General features: G+C 43.1%; 1 protein-coding gene across 1 annotated transcript in view; it reads right to left on the bottom strand.

The window, feature by feature from the left end:
* Window positions 1–19728, bottom strand: part of LOC124798970 — a 215493-nt gene extending 195765 nt beyond the window's left edge. The window contains exon 1 of the mRNA XM_047262506.1: window positions 19677–19728. Coding sequence (XP_047118462.1) covers window positions 19677–19728 — 52 coding nt within the window. The remainder of the gene's footprint in view (window positions 1–19676) is intronic.
* Between the last annotated feature and the right edge of the window lie 3079 nt (window positions 19729–22807).

Here is a 22807-nt window from a genome sequence, read left to right as displayed (position 1 = left end):
TGTGCTGTCACCCAGTGGAATATGTGTAAGTGTTAATTAAAAGTAACACCAGAACTGTGGAGTGTAGGAAAAGCTTATTTGTGAAATACGACTTCAGTCATCTCTGGTAGGTGAGTCGGTAGAGCGTCAGTTCGTCATTGTGAAAGGCCAAAGTTCAAAACCCTCTTGATGGCGATTTTTTTATCACTTACGCCTGAAATTGTGGTCTGGGAGATCATTTTTGTGGTATGGGCGTTTCGGAGTTTGTAGCAATGTTCGTTTGGCAGTGCGCTTTCGTATCGTTAGCTGAAAGTAGCAAACATATAGCATATGTTTGTGTAGATAACACCGTACCTACCCATAAAAATGTTCTCTATAGGTTAGTCACTTTCAAATAATGAATCGAAAGCAGACTGCCAAAAGAATATTGCTACAAATTCCGAAGCGTCCTCTTACATGTCAGAAAAATGTTCTCCCATACAACAATTTTACGTGTACGCTGTTAAAAAATTTCCGTCGGTGGGTTTTGAGTCTTTTTTTCGTGAATGTATATTGACCTTTATTTACACTTTCAACAATATATTGTTGGAAGTGTAAATAAAAGTCTATGTCGATTGCATCTTTCAACACGATCGAGCACCTGTTCATAATTCACGGCCTAAGGCGGAGTTGTTACACGACAATAACATCCCTGTAATGGACTGGCCTGCACAGAGTCCTAACCTGAATCCTATAGGACACCTCTGGGATGTCTTGGAAGGCCGACTTCGTTCCAGGCCTCACCGACCTTTATCGATACCTTTCCTCAGTGCAACACTCCGTGAAAATGGGTTGCCATTCCCCAAGAAACTTTCCAGCACATGATTGAACGTATGCCTGCGAGAGTGGAAGCTATCATTAAGGCTAAGGCTGGGGCAACACCATATTGAATTACAGCATTACCGCTGGAGGGCGCCACGAGCTTGTAATTCATTGAAGACACAATTAAATGCCTGAGTCATTGCACAGACTGTCGGTAGCAAAAGCTGCCCTGGTCTCTGCTTTTTATGACGGCCCTTTGGAAAGCCTTTCTACAGGACGGAGATGGCAGATAAACGTCTGGAGAAACCCAACTCAAAACATTAGTGACTAACTGTAGCCACCTGTGGTAAAACTCACATGAAAGAAAAATCTCTTTCTCTCAGTATTAGGTTGCAGAAGTTAAACTGTGCACTACGAAAGAAACGACGCCTGTGATAGGCTACAAAAACTTTAGTGACTGGAGTTATAACAAGTACAAACACTCTGATTGGCAAGAAAGAAAATGCGTGGCCACCAGCTTTAATATAGGCAAATGTAAGAGAACACTTGTTCAAAGACTCGTCTTAACTGCTAAGGAGTTAAACTGCAAAATCTTCTAGTACAGAGAATTGCATCCAGCACTGACAGATGACGCTTGCGAGCGATTTAAGGGCAACAACGTATTTGCTATTCAAGTCAAATAGCGTGTACTATACGAATTAGCTAGGAAACAACTAGGAGTCTCGTCTTCACCGAAGACATAGGAAATTTATCAGACTGGGGTTTAACAGTGGAGAGAGATTTAGAATAGATTGTCAGGTTCACAGCTCGAGCCGACAACTGCCACTGCCGCCGCCAACGAAAGGTAAACACACGGGCTCGTGCTATGCCAGCAAGTGACATTCAGTAGACACTCAGAACTTTAGTTGTCTCCGTGCCTCCTATTTTTTCGTGATTTCAGCCATGACCTTCAGATAAACATATTCACGATTGTCGGGCTTAATTGAAGCAGAAATACGAGATATCCCATACAACAAATATGCTTGATCAGCCAATGTAGATATTTTCATACTATTAAGTTATGGAATTGTTTTAATTGTGTACTTCTTTCTGATTGCTCTTTACCGAACCGTATTCAGTTTCGGGGATTTGCAGTGCGTATTTTAGCGTAATTGATGTCTCTGGCCGCTACTGTATTTAATCTATTTGTATTTTATCGACCCCCAGACAAGGTCATCAACCATCTTACTACTAAAGAACCTTAGAATAGTTAGGAATTTCGCTTCACAATTGTGAACACCCAATATCAATATTCTATCATTCTGCACGAATTATAATTATGATATTATGAAGTCATATTTAGAGAAAATATAAAGCTGAATTTCTAAAATCAAAGATTTTAATTTTCTTCTAACATGTAGTTACGGCTGATACTGTACAATAATTTCCGTTAGCCATAGTGTAGTGCAACAAACATTGAGATCATTGTCTGATTACATTACTGTCCGTACTGCTGCACTCTTTTGAACTCCGCATGCATGAGATGGTATCTTCCTACCTTGAAGGGAGCAGGTTCAACACCAAATTCCTAAAACACTCACAGATCGTCCTTATCCAATTGTGGAAGGAAGATAGATCAGAACCAACCTCTCACATGATAGAGGTTGATACTCTATCGACACACAACATTTGGTACCAATCTGAGTGTCTGACATCTGGAAGTTTAGGTGTAAGAATAATAATATACTATAAAATATGTAAACATTTTAAGCCTCTTGCAAATGTTTTTAAACTCTCAATACTCATTTGCTGCATACTGTCTTTTTATTAATATCATACACATGGTAAAATTTTCTTATTTTTCTTTTCACAACCACACAGTTTTTTTTCCACTTGCAAAGTCTGAAAATGAGAAACCATGGTTGGTTAAAGGAAGACAAGACTGGCAAGTGCCACTCACATGCGTAACTTCATTCGAACTGGTTGAGAAACGCTACCCTCTGAACTCCCAACTCTGTGTGATGTAAGATATGAGCTTCCGCCCCAAAACTGCTTGAAAATTGGGGCTAGCAAACAGTTGTTTTGTGGTGCCAGTTTTAAATTCGAGAGTCCCCAAGAAGATAGAAGAAAACTTGGAAAAGCCCAACAACATATCACTTTGATGAGTAGAACTGGAAGCGAAACAGGCTTTCATAGCAAACGTTAGACAAGTTCCTTGACATTCTCAATTGCAAGTGAGAGATTAAGCTATGATCTGAACCTGAGGGTCCATGTCCAGGTAGCGCACATTTCCTGCCGTTGTTCAAAGGATATGAATATCCTTGTCAAAGGACTGGTTTTTGTTAAAGGACAAGGAGAAAAAGTTGGATGTGTTGGACGGCATCAAACTGGGTTACCAGATCTAACGGAGAACAGAAGAAACATTGAAGAGCGGAAGAGGCAAGAAGACGAATTAAGAATAATTTCTGACTTCAAGCAGAAAAGGAAGAAAGAGCTACTAACACAGGCAAATGAATTTACTTTCTTTGCAGAAAATGAAGAGACAACTGATGTTAAACATGAAGATTCTAAAGCCCTTTTCTGTTATCGTTTCATGATTTTGATGTACATTCTACTTCAAGTACAAATCTATGTAATATATTACACTTGTGCAATGTTGGATTGAATTGTATTTTATCGCTGTACGTGCTACAGCTGCCAATACAACGAATGCATATTGCATGCTGGATAGATTACTGAAAGAGACAGGAGACTCGTGGTTGGTCACAATAAATTAAAAAGGGCCCAAGAAAAAGTCGTGAAACCACAAGATGAAGACGTTCATGCCTGATACAGGATAGGCAAGATTGAATGCATCTTTCTTGATGACATTTCAATGGTACAAGCAGACAACTTGAGTCACCAGTTTCCAAGTATTGTGAAAGAGAACATTACACAGTTTGCAGTCGGCTGTGTGGAAGATATCTTTGCCGGTTTACTCCAGAGAAACATTTAACGAAAAGGATGCCTGCTGAAGTTATTGCTAACCATCTTGTGGATATTTTTAAGCAAAACAGCGTAGGTAATAGTTTGCAAACTACTGGTGGTGACTGAATGAATTTTAACACTGGCTGGGAGAAAAGAGGCATGCATTGGGTTGAGACAATGTTGAACCTAAGCTCAGCTATGTGAGAAAATTAAACCCCTACGCCCGATCTTATCACGTCATTTACTGTATGGTTACCAGTTTCGGTGCTCCAATGCACCATCTTCAGGCCTTAGCTGATGCTGACAGGGCGAACACCATCTGTATACGCGATGTATCTGATGTCAACATCTATAACTGGTTTTCGCAGACTATCTGTAACCGAAATGTTGTCTCTCCAACCATCAACCATTGGTGTTTGTTGTTTGTTCAGTCAAAAAAATCAAGAAAATTTATTTTTGCCCTCTAAAGTGACATGCCTTTTCGTGGGATAGTTGTCTATTTTAGCATCACATCATAAAAATTTCATTCCTGCTGTCCGAAGTTTGTTTTTGCAGCTTTATTAACATTCCATATTTGAGAGCTACATTGGAACTGCTATACCTTTGTAAAATAGGCGCTGTTCCTATCGACAGAGCAACTTTTGTTGTTCAATTTTTTCGTCAGAGTATTTGAAGGTGCTTAATTTTTAGCGATATTCCTGTCACTTGATGTTCCTGTTGTATTTCATGCAGAATTTCTTGCCCATCAGACAGTAACATATTACTACGGTCGTTCAATTTTTTTTTGACAACTAATATTTCTAGGAAAACTTCTTTTTTGTGCTTTAATTTTGATGTTTCTTTCTGAATAACTATTCCGACATCCGGCGGAGTGTTAGTGGACTATAAAAACGGCGTCCACGAAAGCATGCCTTACTCTCAACGTACTGTAACTGATTTCACAGAGTCAGAAAAACAAACCGTGATGAACATTTATAAAGCAACTGCTCCTAACATTTTGAATATTACGTATACCATTATTCGTGCAGACTGGCTCATCATAACACGACAAGTGACTCTACAGCTTCTGTGAGCAGAGGGCGTGCGTGTGTAATGCTTGAGACTCATATTAAAGATTTGCTCAATTTAGGTCCCACCAAAGGTCTCACCGGCTACAAGATTCAAAGGAACACAATTTTATCTTGACTGTTCGAGGAGCTCGAGACCAATGTAGACGCCTTTCTGTCTCGGATTCTTAAAGGCGGCCAGTGCTTGGTGCACTACTCTGAGCTGGAAACGAGAATGCCGTGAGTGAAGTGGCACCACCAACAGTCACGAAAAGAGAAGTTCAAATAGCTCCCTCTGCTGCAAACATAATGTTTTGGGCAATGATGGCGTCATTAACGTAGATGTTTCGCCAAAACGATCAACTATCAATTTAGAGGCATACATGAAGATGATGATTGAGTGTTGTGTGCTGTCTTAGGTTAGTTAGGTTTAAGTAGTTCTAAGTTCTAGGGCAGTGATGACCATAGATGTTAAGTCCCATAGTGCTCAGAGCCATTTGAACCATACATGAAGATTCCGAAAAAACTTGAGAACTGTTTGCGACACGTTCAATTTGACAAGAATCCAGAGGAAATCTTACTCCAACGCTTAGATGCATGGTCACATGTAGCGTTCAGCCTCCGTTTATTTCATGTCTGAACTCATGACAACTCCAAATAATCCTGTAATGATGTGCTACCTGTCGGTGCTCAGTAGTGCATTTCGTGCCCTTGTCTAAAGGCAGCTGCACACGTAACTACATGCTTGTTAAGCACGCTTGCGCAATCATACAGAAATTCATGACTTCTACACACGGTCGTACAAGCATTAGTTTGTTTCCCACAAAATGTCGAGCTCTGACAACGATGCGCTGGCTTTGGCTACGATATTGCTTATGTTACGAAAGGAAAAAAAAAGATTAAACGTGATACCTGGAGTAGCTACTCCCATATTAACTAATCGTGGTGGTCACGTTATGGAAACTATCTAATAGTGCTGTTAATTTTTCTTCTCTCTTTCTCCATGTATTACTGTATTCTTTCACTTGACTTGCAGTACAGTACAACCTTCGTAAAGAAAGAGGACCAAACAGCAATTAAATCAAAGCATATCAGTGACAAATGCTTCACAAGCCTGTCCTTGTCACACAAGCTCCAGCATATACACTCTTGAGTGCTTGCACAAGCATGCATAACCGAAATTCTATCATGTATCAAGCTGATAGTACAGTCCTGATGCTTGCACAGATTTATCCTACAAACTCTCAAGCGTTTATTTTTTTTTAAATTTCCTAACTAACAATGCCTCTTGGTCACAGGTTCAGTCAACAAAGCATCTGGCTTGTGTTCATGTATTAGACTGTAATTCTAGTTTCTATGTGCAATTATAGTATTTCAGTTTTATTTAATTAATTCAGTGTAAATGGTATTTAAAATACCTTGTCTTATTGAGGAAGAACCGTGCCAGATGTGTACGTTGAATCACACTTCCACACACAGAACAGTTACACTTGAGCTTTGTTGTTCGTAATTGTTGTTTCGTAGCTTTTATAGTTGCTGGGGACTTAATTCATTAATTGTGTAAACGGAAGTTTCCTTTCATTCTTTGTTGTTATTCTATGCAGTCAGATTGCGTACTAATACTAGTCAGGGCCAACCGGTTACGAGACAGCGTAACCGGACATACAGCTACTAAAAAATTAAAATTATTTGCATTCTATATTTAATTAAGCCGCCAAGCAACATCCACATTCGGAGAGCGCTTGCTCTGTTTTCTGTATGTCTGTGTACATGCACGCCTCGCGGAAGGCTCCCAGGACCGGCGGTATACTAGGGTTAACGTTCGAATGTGGATCCGCCGTGTCTTATATCGGGAGCGGTGTTCAGATGCGGATCCAGAATATACGGCGCACGGGGTAGTGTTTGAAGGTGGATCCACCTCGCACAGGGAAGGAAGCTGTATTCGAATGCAGAGCCACATCATACAATACCCGAGTTAGCGTCCGAGAGTAGATCTGCTGCGTACAATATATCCAGAGCTATGTCCGGGGGCGGATCCACCACACGGAGCCTCCGCGATAAGGGTTCGCCGGTGGACTAAGCATGCATTACGTTCGGAAAAGTATTCTATGCTAGAAGTTTGGTCTGCCAGCCGATGGGACTGGGTCCTGGGAGCCGTTCGCGAGGCGTGCATGTGGAAAAAAAATGGATATATATTGTATGGCTCTGAGCACTATGCGATTTAACTTCTGAGGACATTACTCGCCTTGAAATTAGAACTAATTAAACCTAACTAACCTAAGGGCATCACACACATCCATGCCCAAGGCAGGATTCGAACCTGCGACCGTAGCGGTCGCCGGCTCCAGACTGTAGCGACTAGAACCGCACGGCCACTCCGGCCGGCTATATGTGGAAAAGGAATTATTATGTTCTATTGAGCTGGGTTGTATATGGGAGCGTAAATGCTTGTTCAAAATTATTATAACAGGGTGGGTGGCATATAAGTGGAACAAGTTCTGTGAAAGCGTGTGTAGAAGGAGTGAGCGAGTAGATAACACGACTCATCTATGACTGTATCATTAGGACTTGTAAATAAATGTCGGATAATCTAAATTGAGGTCATTTTTTTTCTTTTTAATCATATGTATGACTTCTGCTTGGAGTTATGTTTGTCTATTTGTTCTAAATGAATACTCATCTTTGCTTGGAAAGTGAGTTTTGACAGAATTGTCGGCGCAGCGTGAATGACGTCGGGTTCGCTGGTTGGGGGGGGGGGGGGGGACACTGTTTACATGTCGAGTTGGAGATGCAGGGGAGGATAGAGATCTGCGCTATTCAGGAATCCATCTGTGCAGTGTATGTCGTTAGACAATAGCTGGAGAGCCGGTGTAGAGAGAGAGCCCACTACAGCATGCTGGTCCTGGGGCTTAGTGGACGGCTGTTTAGATGGACTGATATCTGGCTTTGACATGCCACCGGCGGCGCTTGCATTTCAGGCGAATGGTCAAGACAAGGTCCTGTTGCAGTAACTGAGGTCATTCTGCTTATAGACAGGCTGCAGAAGGTAATTGATATGTCTTTCTCCGACTTAAAGTGCATATATCAGATGCGCAAAGATCTGGAAATGGGATCAGCTTAACGATGGTACGGTGTGACTAAAGCCAAGTTGGAATTGTACTGTAGCATGCAGGTTCGGGAAAGGTGACACGTTTCGCACTGGGTGCAGCCGTCTTGAATAATGGTAATTGCGTAATCAACTGACGGGATGACAGAGCGCTCTGGTGGTTGTAATAGGAGCTAAACACAGTTGAACTTGGAGCCATTTCAGTTAGGTAACATGATATAAATAATAATAAATCATAAAAAATAATAATAAATGGTCATAAATGATAATAAATAACTGGAGCAGCTGTCCGAATGTAAAGAACTGTTGGGGTGTATGGATCTGTAAGAGCGAAGTTTGATGTCTCTAGACGACCGAATAGTGAAGTAATAGTATGTGTTGGGCGGCTTTGGTGATCAAGTCAGTATTTGAGAAGATGATTGATTTGAGTTGGAGTGTTATTAGATGGGATGTAGATTGTTTAGTTGACTACGTCTGCACATTTGCTTCCTTTATATACCTGAGTGAAGATCGATTGTGGTGTGTTTGATACATGCTTGTCTGTTCTCTAGACCTGGGACAGACCTTAGTTGACGTGTAAATTATACCCATGATCTCGAAAATGTTACATGATTGAGATCGGTATTCGAGAGTGGAAATACCATTTTGCGTATGTTTGTTTCTAGTTAGTCAGTGGTTTACAGCATGGTGCACATAGATAAAGTTCGGCGTTTGTAGAGAATTAATTTGGAGTCTATATCTTGGGAATCATGATGAACTAGTGATCGGTACGGTGTAGCCTAGTGCATGATATTGAGAAGTACAGCTAAAATGGTGTAATATTGTGGAGAAAGTACATGTGTTCTTGCAGTCTATGAGTCTGAGGATGTTTATAGAAAAGCGAACAAATAAGGGAGACAGTAAGGCGATTGTGCTGATGGGGGGGGATACCAAATTTGTAAAAAGAGTTCTGAAGGTGACTTAGGTCCGCTGATGTAAGAGGGAAGATTAGCTCTGAGTGTCGGGTCTGTAGAGAGAACAGGTTGACGGTGCTTTCCTAGGATTGGGGAGCATTGCTGTGTGTAGACGTTGTAGGAATAGGATATTTTTTTTCGCATGCTGTACAGATATACTGGATAAGTGCAGTGTTTTGTGTCAAATGTGTATATACTGTATTGTGAAGTTAATGTGGTTTACATTGTGTAGCGTTTGTATATACTGCACTGTAAAGTTAATATTGGTTATGTTATGTGACGAGTAGAGAGGAAGTCGTAAGGACGGTAGAGATATTTCCAGAGTAACAGCGGTCAAGAGAGTCTATTTCCGATACTTAGCTCATTGTGGAATGCCAATCAAATGAGACCGCGATCGCAAGATTTAACTGTTTAAGTATAATGAGATCAACGACTTCGGTATTCGAGAGTGCGAATATAATTTTTTTGGTCTGTTTGTTTCTAGTTATTCAGTTGTTTAAATGATGCTGTACTTAGAAAAATAAATTGTGTGTTCTTGTAGTCTATGAGTCTGGATAAGTTTGACAGAATTGGGGCATGTAGTGGGTATTGTAAAGGTAATGTTGCTTACATTGTGTAGGGTTTGTATATAATGGATTGTAAAGTTACTATTGCTTATGTTATGGGATGAGTAGAAAGGATGACCGTGTGTGTGTGTGTGTGTGTGTGTGTGTGTGTGTGTGTGTGTGTGTGTTTAGATTGAGGGGGCTGTGGAGGTAATTTAACGATCTCTGTAAAAGTAAGCACAGGAAGCTTCAGAAAGAAAAGCAGGGTGGTATTTCGATAACGGGTCCTTTGGAAATTAGGCCAGTAAATTCGATAAGAATGATTAATCGGTTGTGCTGGGATATAGGAGGGTTGAGGACATTTGTGTGTGTTGAGAGCTGGAAAGGTAGGAGGTGGGGAGCGCATTCAGTATTATTTTGGTGAACAAGTTCTGTTAGGGTAAGAATTTGAATTTACAAATAAGATGAGAAAACACGAAAGCGAGCGTTAACTACTTTTGGAAGCACTATACAATTTCGGAGAGGTAGACCGTGCTCTTATTTTTTTTTTTTTTTTCATATGTTCGTTTTAGATTCTGAGGGAGAGAAGGGCTGCGATGTGTGCGGACGGTGTGTGTGTGAACTCGCTCTTGGCTATTCTGACAACAGACGTGACGGTGGAGATGTGTCGCATATAGGCCAGCAAGCAATGGAATGCGGCCTTAACATGTGTGTTGGACCGCACTGAGTTATGATGGTGATAGACGACTCGCGTGGCCTGGCTTGGATGGTCATGTTCGGCGTGTAGGTGATATGAATTTCTCAGGTGTTAGGTGTGAATGAGGCTGTCATCAAGTCATGTTTGAAGGGTCGAACAGAGGCCTTTCAGCGAATTGAGAGCTGTCGGACGTGTGACTTAGTGTGGGAACGGTTGATTGCGCGCATCTGTCGAGTTACTTTGCTTTGCTTTATTTGGACAGATTTCGAATGCTGATGGTGCTTACAGTTATGTGTACTGTATTATTTAGGAGCGGTTTGATATTGTGCACTGAATTTAGGAGCTGTTTGCGTGTCTGCTGACTGTGCAACATGACACCGGGTATATCAGAGCGAGTGTTTTCTGTATGAGTGTGATAGGTATACTCGATGCGTAAATAAAATGTACGTTAAGTATTTGTGGGACGGTATAGAATATGAGAGAGTTCGAGTTGGTTGTTATTTTTTCTACTTGGAGGGTTTGTTAGATCGAATTGCTGACGCGAGTAGCTACGAGAGCGCGAGGGATGTGATTGCAGCGTACCTCCGTTTCTCAGCGGTTAACTAAAGATGGGGCGAGCAATGTTCTCGGCTTAGGTCCTGGGGATGTGCTCTGGCCATGTGCTGGACTGTGTGGATTGAACAACAGTATTAGGATCATAGTTTAGCTCCAATATTTATAGTGAAGTATGTCCGGAGCGAGTATAAAGGTCCAGACTGTGATGTGGGCGGTCTCGCGCTCGTGGTGTGTGAGAGAGGAAAAGCAGACGATTTTGAGTCATCACAGGTGACTTAGGTTAGCGGCTTCGTTTGCGACAATTTTCTTATGTTTGGTAGCGAAACACGAACTGACCATCAGAACTGAAGCTTGGCTTATTTTTATAGACAGAATGTGATATAAGTTAATGTAGGTTAGTACACGTTAGTGAACGGTAGTAAACGGAAGCAAGCATTAGTACATTTTAGCCAACAAACATAGTCAGTAAAAGAACGTGGTGGTCGGTATGGTCTTTAACTATTTCATTTCAAGTCCAGGTGGGTGTGGAAGTGGCGAAAATTGATTCCAAGTCTAGGTGGACGTGGCAGTTTTCCGCATCAGAGAGGTTAATTAACTGATCAGATTAATTAAATAGTCATGCGGACATTGTTACATTCACTTGCGGAGGTACTACGCTAGGTGCGCGCGATGTCTCATGTGTACGGACGTGTGTTTTCGCCAAACTCCTGGATTAGATAATCGAAGCATGTGGCTGAATAATGAGAATCAGGCGATCAGTTAACTTAGTGAGAGCGTTCTTTGTCCGACAGAGCCACATGGTCGATCGCGCGTTGAGACGTCAAGGAAGTTTCCAACTCGGTAGAAGAAACATCCCAGTTCGTGTGTGTCGGCTCCTGTCCATCGGTCTTGAATTGCAAAGTTTATGGGGAAGACGGCGTCCTTTGTGCTCCATCACGCGTGCTGGTGGGGCGGTATGTGGCGTGAGGGTGGTTTGGACAGAGCAAGCGTGTCGGTTCCCGTCCGTCAGTACTGTGAATTTGCGAACTTTAGGGCCGATATAGCTTTTAGCATGTCACGTGATAGAACTGTCCAAACATCTCGGGCTGTTGTGTGAGGTAGGTATCGGCAGGTTCGAACCTGTTCAGAAAAATAAATTTGGGGTGGAACGTGTCCTTTGTCCAGCACATGGTTGACAGGTTCCATCCTGTCCAGCGTTGAGTGCTCGGGAGCGCGGAAAGATGTTTACCTAGTCGGACTCTGAGACGAGCGCGGCTGACCGTTTGTGGCTGGATCCTGAGGCGCCGATCGCCGCCTACCTGGCTGGGGCTGTACGGGCACCGCCGGTCGCTTGACGTCAGCCGGCCAGGGAGCGGGCTCAGCCGGCCGCGCGTACATCAGCTGTGCTCTGGAGTTTCGATGTGTGAGCATGGAGAAGTCATTGGGACAGACCTGCATGACCGTTCTAGTGCGTTGTAGTGCGGTCCAATCGTGCTGTTATATTGTCATGGCGGATTCCACTGTCGAACAAACTTTGCCGCCAAAAGTGTAGCACTGCGTTCTCGCTCACACAGGGACACGTGGTGGCCGGTGGCCGGTCGGCATCGACAAGTTTGAACGTGCACAGGAAAACAACTTTGGCGCCATAAGTGTAACAGGAAACAGCCGACCATTTTGTGATTCAGCTCTGAGGCAAACAAGTTTGGCGGGAAATGTGCGGAGGCGATGAATACACGTGGTGAGCGGACAAGGGACCGCTGTGACGTCAAACTCGGCAAGTTCCAGCGTGTCCAGCGAAAACATGTTTATGACGTGGGAGCGATCGCTGGGCTCGCCCCCAGCGTCAGTGGCCGGCCACCTCACGTAACAGGCCTTGGCAGTGTCTCCGTGCGCTGGTCATGGGGTGGCGAGGATTTGAACTAATTCAGTTGGAGCGCGGACGTCGTGGTAACTGCTTTGTAATATCAAAGATATGTGTGTTGACTGTGTTGGAGAATAAGTGATGACCGTACTGCTTGAAATAAAGTCTGCAGTCCCTTCCCCGCTGCAAAATCAAAGGATGTGACTTATGTTACTATAAGTGCAGTTTATTATTTGACGCAATTATTATAGGCTACCAGTGAAAAAAGATAAGTGAGGGAGAAAGCGCGTACGTGTGAACGATTATGGTGTTGGGATTTGAACGTGTGATAGATTTTTGTTAAGGTATGTAAGGAAAATAGCTTTCTCACCGAGAAAATTGGACATCTTGAATAAATAATAAGTGATAATAATAAATAGATGTACAGTTTTCGAAACAATATCGTGTTGGAATTAATTTGGCGCAATTTTCTAGTGGAGGTAGGCCTATAATAATAAATGATAATAAATGACAATGAATGATAATGAATATTAATAAATGATAATCAATAATAATAAAGACAAGTACGGTTTTTGCTTGCATTATCCTGTTGGAATTCAAGCTTCCCGCCATTTTCTCTTCTGGTGGCTTAAGTTAGTTGACATAGCACAATTGGACTATTTTCCTGCCAAAATTCAAACTTCCTGCCATTTTTTCTTGAGGTTAGGTTAGTGGATGTAGCACAATTGGCCTATTTTCCCGCCAAAAGCCACCATCTTGGATGACGTCATGCGATGTTGCCAAGTCTACATTCCGCCATCTTGGATGACGTCATCCCCGCCATCTTGAATAAATTTGGCAATAATGCAGCGTGTCTTCACACATAGCTAGTCCCACTACTCACATTGCTATAAACACATACAGTTAAGTGGCCAAATAACAAGCCAATAAATAAGCAGACTAGTACATCCACACATATTTCGGCACACAGAGAGGTGATGTAGTAAGCGTAAGACCCCTGGAACATATCATAAGATTAGATTGGAGTGGTGAACACCTTAGCCTCATTCATCCTCCATTCCAGTCCTGGTGTCCTCCGAATTTCAACTGCCACTTAAGGCTTATCTACGTGAGACAGACTTTGACAATGATTGGTGAGAGCTGGAGACGGTAGCTTGGTGGAGGCCGCTCTTGAGAGGAGTGAAGAACACTGCTTGAGCAGGTCACCAGGAAGTAAAATGGTCTGATTGTGATACTATCAGAGACCTAAAACGGCTATCGAATGAAATTAATAAATGATTTCCGATGAAGACTTCTTTTGCTGAAATAATTTTAATATAGTATTATAGATCGCTATTTTTTTAAGGACAATGTTCTAAAAAGTACTTAATTAAAATTTTACTAGCCTGATTGTCGATGTGAAAGGCAACTGACTACAGCTCCGAGCACTGAGACTCGTTTATCTTTATAGTAACGGTAACTATTACAGGAAAGTGTAGATATTTGTCTGCAGAGGGCAAAATTGTTGCTAGTAGAATATCCTGGCTATGAAATTGACAGGTCTGTTAACACATGCAGGTAACTACGATTTCAGATACACTCTGGTTTTGGTGGCTTTAGCGCTATCCTCGTTCGTTACACATTGTGGACGCAGTGATTTGGCTGAATCCCTACTTTCGGATCAAGGTAATTGCAATGAGTTAAACATCTTGACGAAATGATGCACTACTTGGTACTCTTCAAGAACAGTTTCGGTAGACATGTAAGAAGTCTGAACCTATGAAATCTAGACAAAACTGTTCAGGCTGATAAACCTTTCCCTATGGGAAGGAAATAATAATTCCTTTGCACCGGAAATCACTGAGGTAAAAATACCACAACACCATCAAGATCAGTTGGTACAGATATCTGAAACCAACCGGAGTCGCTCAGGAATCGTCACAATTTCAGTCACTACAGATGTTTACATATATATTTCAGGTAAAAACTAACTTCTTAGCATATTTACTCAAAAGTGGCTTCCGAAATAGGGTTCGTCTTTAGAGGTACCCCACAAACGTACTGACAGTGCGGTAAAAATCCCTAAAATGGCAGTAGGACAAGGATAAAATATTCATCAAATTTTCTTTCTTATATGTAGTGTCCATTAAAAATTTTTTTGTAGACATTTCTTAAAATAGATGGAGTACTGATAACACCTTATAGCGAGCAACTGCGCGTACGACTATCATATCTGCCCCCCACCCCCCCTCCCAGAATATGCGTTAATAAAGTCACATAATAATTAATATCGTAAAACCAAATTAAAAAAAGGAACAATTACGCCTGGCATAATACGACTTTTTTCTTTAAACTTAATATTATGTAAATTAATAACCTTAAAAAATTTTGCACTGGCAGTTGCATATTACACAGAAAGGCCTGTGTTCCAGTCATGTGGATAACCTAACGTCGAAACGGCGATAACTCGCTACGTGGTGTTAAAGCTATCGGGAGCTTACTTCTGATATTGGACAACAGTGGTAGTCAGACAATGGCCCGCAGGCCGCTATGCAGCCCGAATCGGATATTGGTAAGACCCATGGTTCTGAACCAAATTTTAAAATATGCATCAAGCAAGTAACAGATTAATCCAAAAAAGTCAACTGACGTAAAGAGCTATTTAAGACTGTAGTTCATTGCTCACTAACAAATGAAAGTACTTGCCGAGACACTCATATTTTAAGATGTACTTCGTTTTAATTGGCATTGATGAATTCGGAAATGTGAGTCAAGTAGGCCTCTCACGCCAGGGGTGGAGGGATAAGTACCGAGGTCACTGCGGGGTTAGAGATGTGAGAAGGTGAGTGTTAAATTGTTTCTCTTACAGTGCTGGTTATGACGGGCGTGAGCGTCTCTGAGCGATCAGCTGCCATGGTATGAATACTGACACCGAAACGACATACATTAGTAGAATCTCGATACAGGGACGGTCATTTCAAAAAGCGAAACATATTTGTAGCAAGGAATAATAAAATTAAATTAAGGCTGTTGTAATAACACAGTGAGTAGAAAAATAATGACATTCGAAACATTTAGTAAACATTTGTGATAGTCTCTCACAGACAACAGTGCCTTTAAATAGCACAGTTACTGTTATTAATCAGTTAGCAATTGGTCACCCGCTTTCACTGACAATGGAGCAAAACTTCTTCAGTCCGTTACAGTAATTGGGATTCGCTCCCTGTGAAGGTCTTTAGGACACGATACCGATGTTTGGATGGCGTCACGAAGTACTACACTAGATTAATTAATTAACTGGGATTTATTCAGTTCTATAATATTTCCGATAATATCGATCGCAGTTGTCCAAATACACGTAACTACATAATATCTAACCATTAGTTTACAAATTTCGTGTTCTAGGGTGTACACAATCACATGGACGAGTTGGGATGGCAGCCACAACTTCAGCTCTACATACATACATGACAGTGCACGTGTCGATGTATCAGTAACTATTTCTGTGGGTGAGTATAATTTTGACTGTGTTGTATCCGGAACGGAAGCGGCTACTTTGAGAACACTATGTGATTCCAGCACTTAACTTCAAATTTCTATGTTTGGAGTTGTTGCCTAACTTTTGCACGTGCTGACCACCTTTCTGATTTGTGAGGAAGTACGACATAATGGAAAATTATACACGCCTAAGTTCCTAAGCTACTGGATATGGAGCCTCACACTAAGCAAACACAAAATCTATTCCTTTGATGATTGGTTAAACTTAGCAGGGGACTTCAATCTACACTCATGCTCATGGATTAAGGATAATTGCAGAATGTGGTGCCACAGAATGTGGCACTACGTAAAACTGGCGCTAAGAGCATAGGCACATAGGGAACAAACACGAAACAGATGTGTAAGTCCACGGTATTGATGATAAGTTGAGAAAACCGTCCCGAAACGCAACTGTTTCCTGCGCATGTACCCCGACATAAATATGGGATATGATCACCATGCATGCGTACACAGGCCGCACAACGAGTTGGCATACTCTGGATCAGGGGGTCGAGCAGCTTGCACTATGCCGGAGTTCCTGAATTGTCGTAGGGGTTTGAAGACGTGCAGCGACACGTGGACCGAGAGCATTCCACCCTGTGTTCGATGGGCTTTAGGTCTGGAGAACAGGCAAGCCATTCCATTCGCCTGATATCTTCTGTTTCAACGTATTCCTTTACGACGGCAGCTCGGTGGGCCATGTACAAAAATGGTTCAAATGGTTCTGAGCACTATGAGACTTAACATCTGAGGTCATCGGTCCCCTAGAACTTAGAACTACTTAAACCTATCTAACCTATGGGCGACACACACATTCATGCCCGAGGCAGGATTCGAACCTACGACCGTAGCGGCCGCGCGGTTCCAGACTGAAGCGCCTAGAACCGCTCGGCCACTTCGGCCGGCGTGGGGCCATGTGTTATCATTCATCAGGAAGAATGTGGGACCCACTGCACCCCTGAAAAGCTGGACATACTGGTGAAAAATGACGTCCCGATACACCTGACCGGTTACAGTTCCTCTGTCAAAGACATGCAGGGGTGTACGTGCACCAATCGCAATCCCACCCCACACCATTAAACCACGACCTCCATACAGGTCCCTTTCAAGGACATTAAGGGGTTGGTACCTGGTTCCTGGTTCACGCCAGATGAAAACCCGACGCGACTCACTGTTCAGACTACATCTGGACTCGTTCGTGAACATAACCTGGGGCCATTGTTACAATGACAATGTACTCTCTTCTTGACACCAGGCTTTACAGGTTCCCCTGTGACCAGGGGTCAGTGGAATGCACCTTACAGATCTCTGGGCGAATAAACCATGTCCGTTCAGTAGTCTGTAGACTGTGTGTCTGTAGACAACTGTTCCAGTGGCTGTGGTAAGGTCCCGAGCAAGGCTAGCTGCAGTACTCCGTGGCCGTCTGCGGGCACTGATGGTGAGATATCGGTCTTCTTGTGGTGTTGTACACTGTGAACGTCCCGTACGGCAGTGCCTGGACACGTTTCCTGTCTGCTGAAATCGTTGCCATAACATTGAGATCACACTTTGTGTTCTACCCCTCATAACGTCATGAATATGTGTTCTTTGAGCCATTTTTAGCACACAGTCACCATTAGCACGTCTGAAAACGTCTGCACATTTACTCGCTACACCGTACTCTGACATGCACCAACACAACACACCTCTGCGTGTGGGACTGCTGTCACCGCCACCGTGTGACGACCGTAGGTGATTTAAACCCGCAAACCATCTACCAGAGCGTTGTTTCACGATGTATCAGCATTATCCTTAATTTATGAGCATGATCGTAGTAACAGGGGCAATTACTCACACGCGCCCTAGAGGTCCCAAGTTTCACACTACATCTGCTACTTTATGAATTTTGCTCGAAACGATAAATCACAATCGTAAAATAACAGTGACAAACGTCAATATAACACTATATAAATGAGTATTTTACACTGTGCATCACACGGCGTATTGCTGGCACAAAACAGGAAGAGGTATTCAGCTATACAAATCTTGGAACACTTACTCAGTAGTGTGGAGAAACATATAAATAAATAAAAATGACTTTAAAAAGAAACTGAAATCATATCTGCTTGGTAACTTCACTACGCAACACAATGAAAGGATGACTTTGTAGAATCGTCGAAACTGTCACCGATACGATAGTTTGAAATTTCGTCCAAAAGTGCGTACAGTCTACTTCTGTAATGGGGCGAAAGCGAGGCGCCCTGTAGCGTCGCCCTCGGGATCGGTGACGCCCCAGACAGCAAGGTGTCGACACACGTGAAGAATAAGGCCAGAGAAGTTTATATGAGATGTAAGGTGGGTTAATCATGTCACGCTGGTACCAAATATGATCACGAGTCTACCAAAAGCCACCGTAAACGTGTCACACTATGGGAAGGTCTTCGCATCCGCTCTTACTGATGTTTCACCTTTCCTTTTGAATGTAAGAACCGCTGTGACCACGAACAAGGTGGTTACACTAATGCCCTTTATTCCTTCCGCTTACATCTCCTCGTGTCCGTTCTGAGTGGCATTCTGCATGAAACGTTTTCCTCTGCCACTCATTAAACATTGCGTGATTTTAATGTTGGGCGCCGCCGGAGAGCCGTCAAAAGAAGGAATGAAATGTGGGTAGGACGGTGTATGACAACCTCTCATCGTGTGTCGTACACGGTCGCATTGGGCAGAACTGTGGTAAAATTTGGTGCCCTGTGACATCATTAATTCACCCTACACCTCATATATTAACCTGTGATCTGATCTTTATTTCGCATGTATCCTCACTTACCTACTCGAAGCATCGCCGACAAGTAGGGTGATGCCACAGGGCGCGACGTTTATCCCGCATTACAGAGGAACTTTGGGCCTAATTTCAAACTTCTGCATAGCAATTGGGGGACAACTATGACATTTCTAAAACGCGACCCTTCAATCATGTTTGCGCAGTGTAGTTCTGTGTGCTGACGGCTACGTTTTTATAGAGTCAGGGAATTCGTAGTTACTGTATTCAAGCAAATAATTTTCCATTGAAACTTCCTGGCGGATTAAAACTGTGTGCCGGACCAAGACTCGAACTCGGGACCTTTGCCTTTCGCGGGCAAGTGCTCTACCATCTGAGCTACCCAAGCACGACTCACGCCCCGTCCTCACAGCTTTACTTCTGCCGGTATCTCGTCATCTACCTCGCAAACTTTACAGAACCTGTCCTGCGGGTAGCTCAGATGGTAGAGCACTTGCCCGCGAAAGGCAGAGGCCCCGAGTTCGAGTCTCGGTCTGGCACACAGTTTTAATCTGCCAGGAAGTTTCATATCAGCGCACAGTCCGCTGCAGCGCGAAAATCTCATTCGGGTATTTTCCATTGTTTGATAATTATAGTTTGCTTAAAAAAAGAGGAGTAATGTGTTGCTAATGGTTGCTCTTATATGAGCTCTATTTCTTTCCATTCTGTTAAAATTAAGTCTAAGTAATTAGTACAGAAGAGTTTTAAGATGTGGTAATCAACAAAAGTAAAAGCAGAACCAGTAAAAATATCTACGTCTAACGTGGTAAAATAAGGGCGAAGAAGAAAGGTAGCAGTTATGTTTAAGGAAGTCAACCCAGAATTAAAAGGTTTAATGCCGAAAGAAGCAGTGGGAGCAGAGGGTATTAGAAGAGACCCTGGTGGAGGCACTCACCGGCGGTGGCGACGGCGCACGCGAGCAGCCACAGCAGTCCCAGCAGCAGCATGGCGGCCGCTAGCCAGTGGCCCCCATCACGCCACCTACAAACAGGCAACCAGCAGGCGGTCAGCAGAGCGACGACAACATCCGCCTGTTCTACTGCTGTGCCATCAGTACCCTACCTACACACATCTTAGCTAAAGGACAATTTGGTGTGCTGAAAAGTACTATACTGATGAGACGAAAACAACATGACCGCCGACTGAACAGCCTGTTATTCTATCTTTGGAGATCAATACTTCAGCGTTACTGCAAGGCATGGATTCTAAAAGTCAGTGGCAGTTTTCCAGAGATACGTGGCACACGATGTCCACAGGCAGGTAACGTAATTCTCGTAAAGTACGAGACGGTTGGGTTAAGGGCGTGGAGCCGGCGCTCATTAGAGTCTCGTTTCTGTTCCATCAGGTTCAGACAAGCCTAATTTGGTGGTCAAGGCACCAAGTGAGTTCACTATCATACTCCTGAAAGCACTCTACCGCAATACTGGATTTGTAACACTGAGAGCTAAATCGCTAGGTCTGGTCATCGATTTCTGGAAGATGCCATCACCGTCGGAACGCAACTGGCTCTGCAGAACGATCAGTTATCCTTCTGGGAGTTTCCGTCACTTTCGAGGACATCAGACAGAAGAAGATGCCGGTTCTCCGGAGTAATGTACTCGTAGTCCACAGCTATCATAGTACATTCTGTTACTACCACAGGTGCCCTGAAAGCTCTGTTTAATGCCCCTGTAGCATAATACCAGCGTATTTCAAGCAGAGATGCGTCTGGATAGTGGTGAATCCTGATATGACTATCAAATTGGTGCAACAAAAAAGTGATATATACGGCTAGGCGACGTGTTTCCACTGCCTGACTGTCCCATATCAAAAATCCCGTGCCTACTGCAGTCGTAAATGACGATGGTGTTGAGTCAACGTGACAATATGTATATCGTCTGCTGCGGAGTTCCATGTCCAGCTATGTGCACTGAACGATGTGTTCTGAGACTCTTATTTTCGCCCAGCAGTGTATTTGATGTACCCACGGGCGGAAACAAAGAGAAAGAAAGTGCTATAGTGTAGTTAAATAAAGACATCATATTTATTGTTGTTGTGGTTTCCACTCCTGAGACTTACTTTATGTAGCTAAAATTCAGCAGCTTCCTACTTTCAGCAGAAACACAAATTGCTGCTGTCACGGAAACGGAGAAACGGATGTGGGTGAAGAGAGTAGAGAGAATATTAAGACTACCAGTGCTGACGACAGCTGATGGTGCCTCGTAGCTATAAATCAGCATTCATGTTAGAACAAACTGTTGTTCTTGTTGTTGTTCTGGTCTCCAGTCCTGAGACTGGTTTGATGCAGCTCTCCATGCTACTCTATCCTCTGCAAGCTTCTTCATCTCCCAGTACCTACTGCAGCCTACATGCTTCTGAAGCTGTTTAGTGTATTCATCTCTTGGTCTCCCTCTACGATTTTTACCGTCCACGCTGCCATCCAATACTAAATTGGTGATCCCTTGATGCCTCAGAACATGTCCTACCAACCGATCCCTTCTTCTAATTAAGTTGTGCCACAAACTTCTCTTCTCCCCAATCCTATTCAATACCTCCTCATTAGTTATATGATCTACGCATCTAATCTTCAGCATTCATCTGTAGCACCACATTTCGAAAGCCTCTATTCTCTTCTTGTCCAAACTAGTTATCGTCCATGTTTCACTTCCATACATGGCGACATTCCATACAAATACTTTCAGAAACGACTTCCTGACAATTAAATCAATACTCGATGTTAACAAATTTCTCTTCTTCAGAAACGCATTCCTTGCCATTGCCAGTCTACATTTGATATCCTCTCTACTTCGACCATCATCAGTTATTTTGCTCCCCAAATAGCAAAACTCCTTTACTACTTTAAGTGTCTCATTTCCTAATCTAATTCCCTCAGCATCACCCGACTTAATTCGACTACATTCCATTATCCTCGTTTTGCTTTTGTTGATGTTTATCTTATACCCTCCTTTCCTGACACTGTCCATTCCGTTCAACTCCTCTTCCAAGGCCTTTGCTGTCTCTGACAGAATTACAATGTCATCGGTGAACCTCAAAGTTTTTTTTTCTTCCGAATTTTTCTTTTGTTTCTTTCACTGCTTGCTCAATATACAGATTGTATAACATCGGGGATAGGCTACAACCCTGTCTCACTCCCTTCCCAACCACTGCTTCCCTTTCATGCCCCTCGACTCTTATAACTGCCATCTGGTTTCTGTACAAATTGTAAATAGCCTTTCGCTCCCTGTATTTTACCCCTGCCACCTTCAGAATTTCAAAGAGAATATTCCAGTCAACATGGTCGAAAGCTTTCTCTAAGTCTACAAATGCTACAAACGTAGGTATGCCTTTCCTTAATCTAGCTTTCTCAGATAAGTCGTAGGGTCGGTATTGCCTCACGTGTTCCAACATTTCTACGGAATCCAAAATGATCTTCCCCGAGGTCAGCATCTACCAGTTTTTCCATTCATATTTATATCTACACGTATTCTTCTCAAATCACAATGAAGTTAGTTGTTAGATGAAAAGTTTTGAATTTCATATACAATTATGACTGATATAACACATTGTTGGCCTAATATGACCCCTTACATCGTTTTGAAATTGTAGATGATCATCTACACTCCTGGAAATGGAAAAAAGAAGACATTGACACCGGTGTGTCAGACCCACCATACTTGCTCCGGACACTGCGAGAGGGCTGTACAAGCAGTGATCACACGCACGGCACAGCGGACACACCAGGAACCGCGGTGTTGGCCGTCGAATGGCGCTAGCTGCGCAGCATTTGTGCACCGCCGCCGTCAGTGTCAGCCAGTTTGCCGTGGCATACGGAGCTCCATCGCAGTCTTTAACACTGGTAGCATGCCGCGACAGCGTGGACGTGAACCGTATGTGCAGTTGACGGACTTTGAGCGAGGGCGTATAGTGGGCATGCGGGAGGCCGGGTGGACGTACCGCCGAATTGCTCAACACGTGGGGCGTGGGGTCTCCACAGTACATCGATGTTGTCGCCAGTGGTCGGCGGAAGGTGCACGTGCCCGTCGACCT

This window comes from Schistocerca piceifrons, chromosome 5 (assembly GCF_021461385.2).
Source record: "Schistocerca piceifrons isolate TAMUIC-IGC-003096 chromosome 5, iqSchPice1.1, whole genome shotgun sequence".
NCBI classification, from domain to species: Eukaryota; Metazoa; Arthropoda; class Insecta; order Orthoptera; family Acrididae; genus Schistocerca; species Schistocerca piceifrons.
The sequence above is the reverse complement of the archived record's forward strand: the minus strand, read 5'-3'. Positions and strand labels throughout refer to the sequence as shown.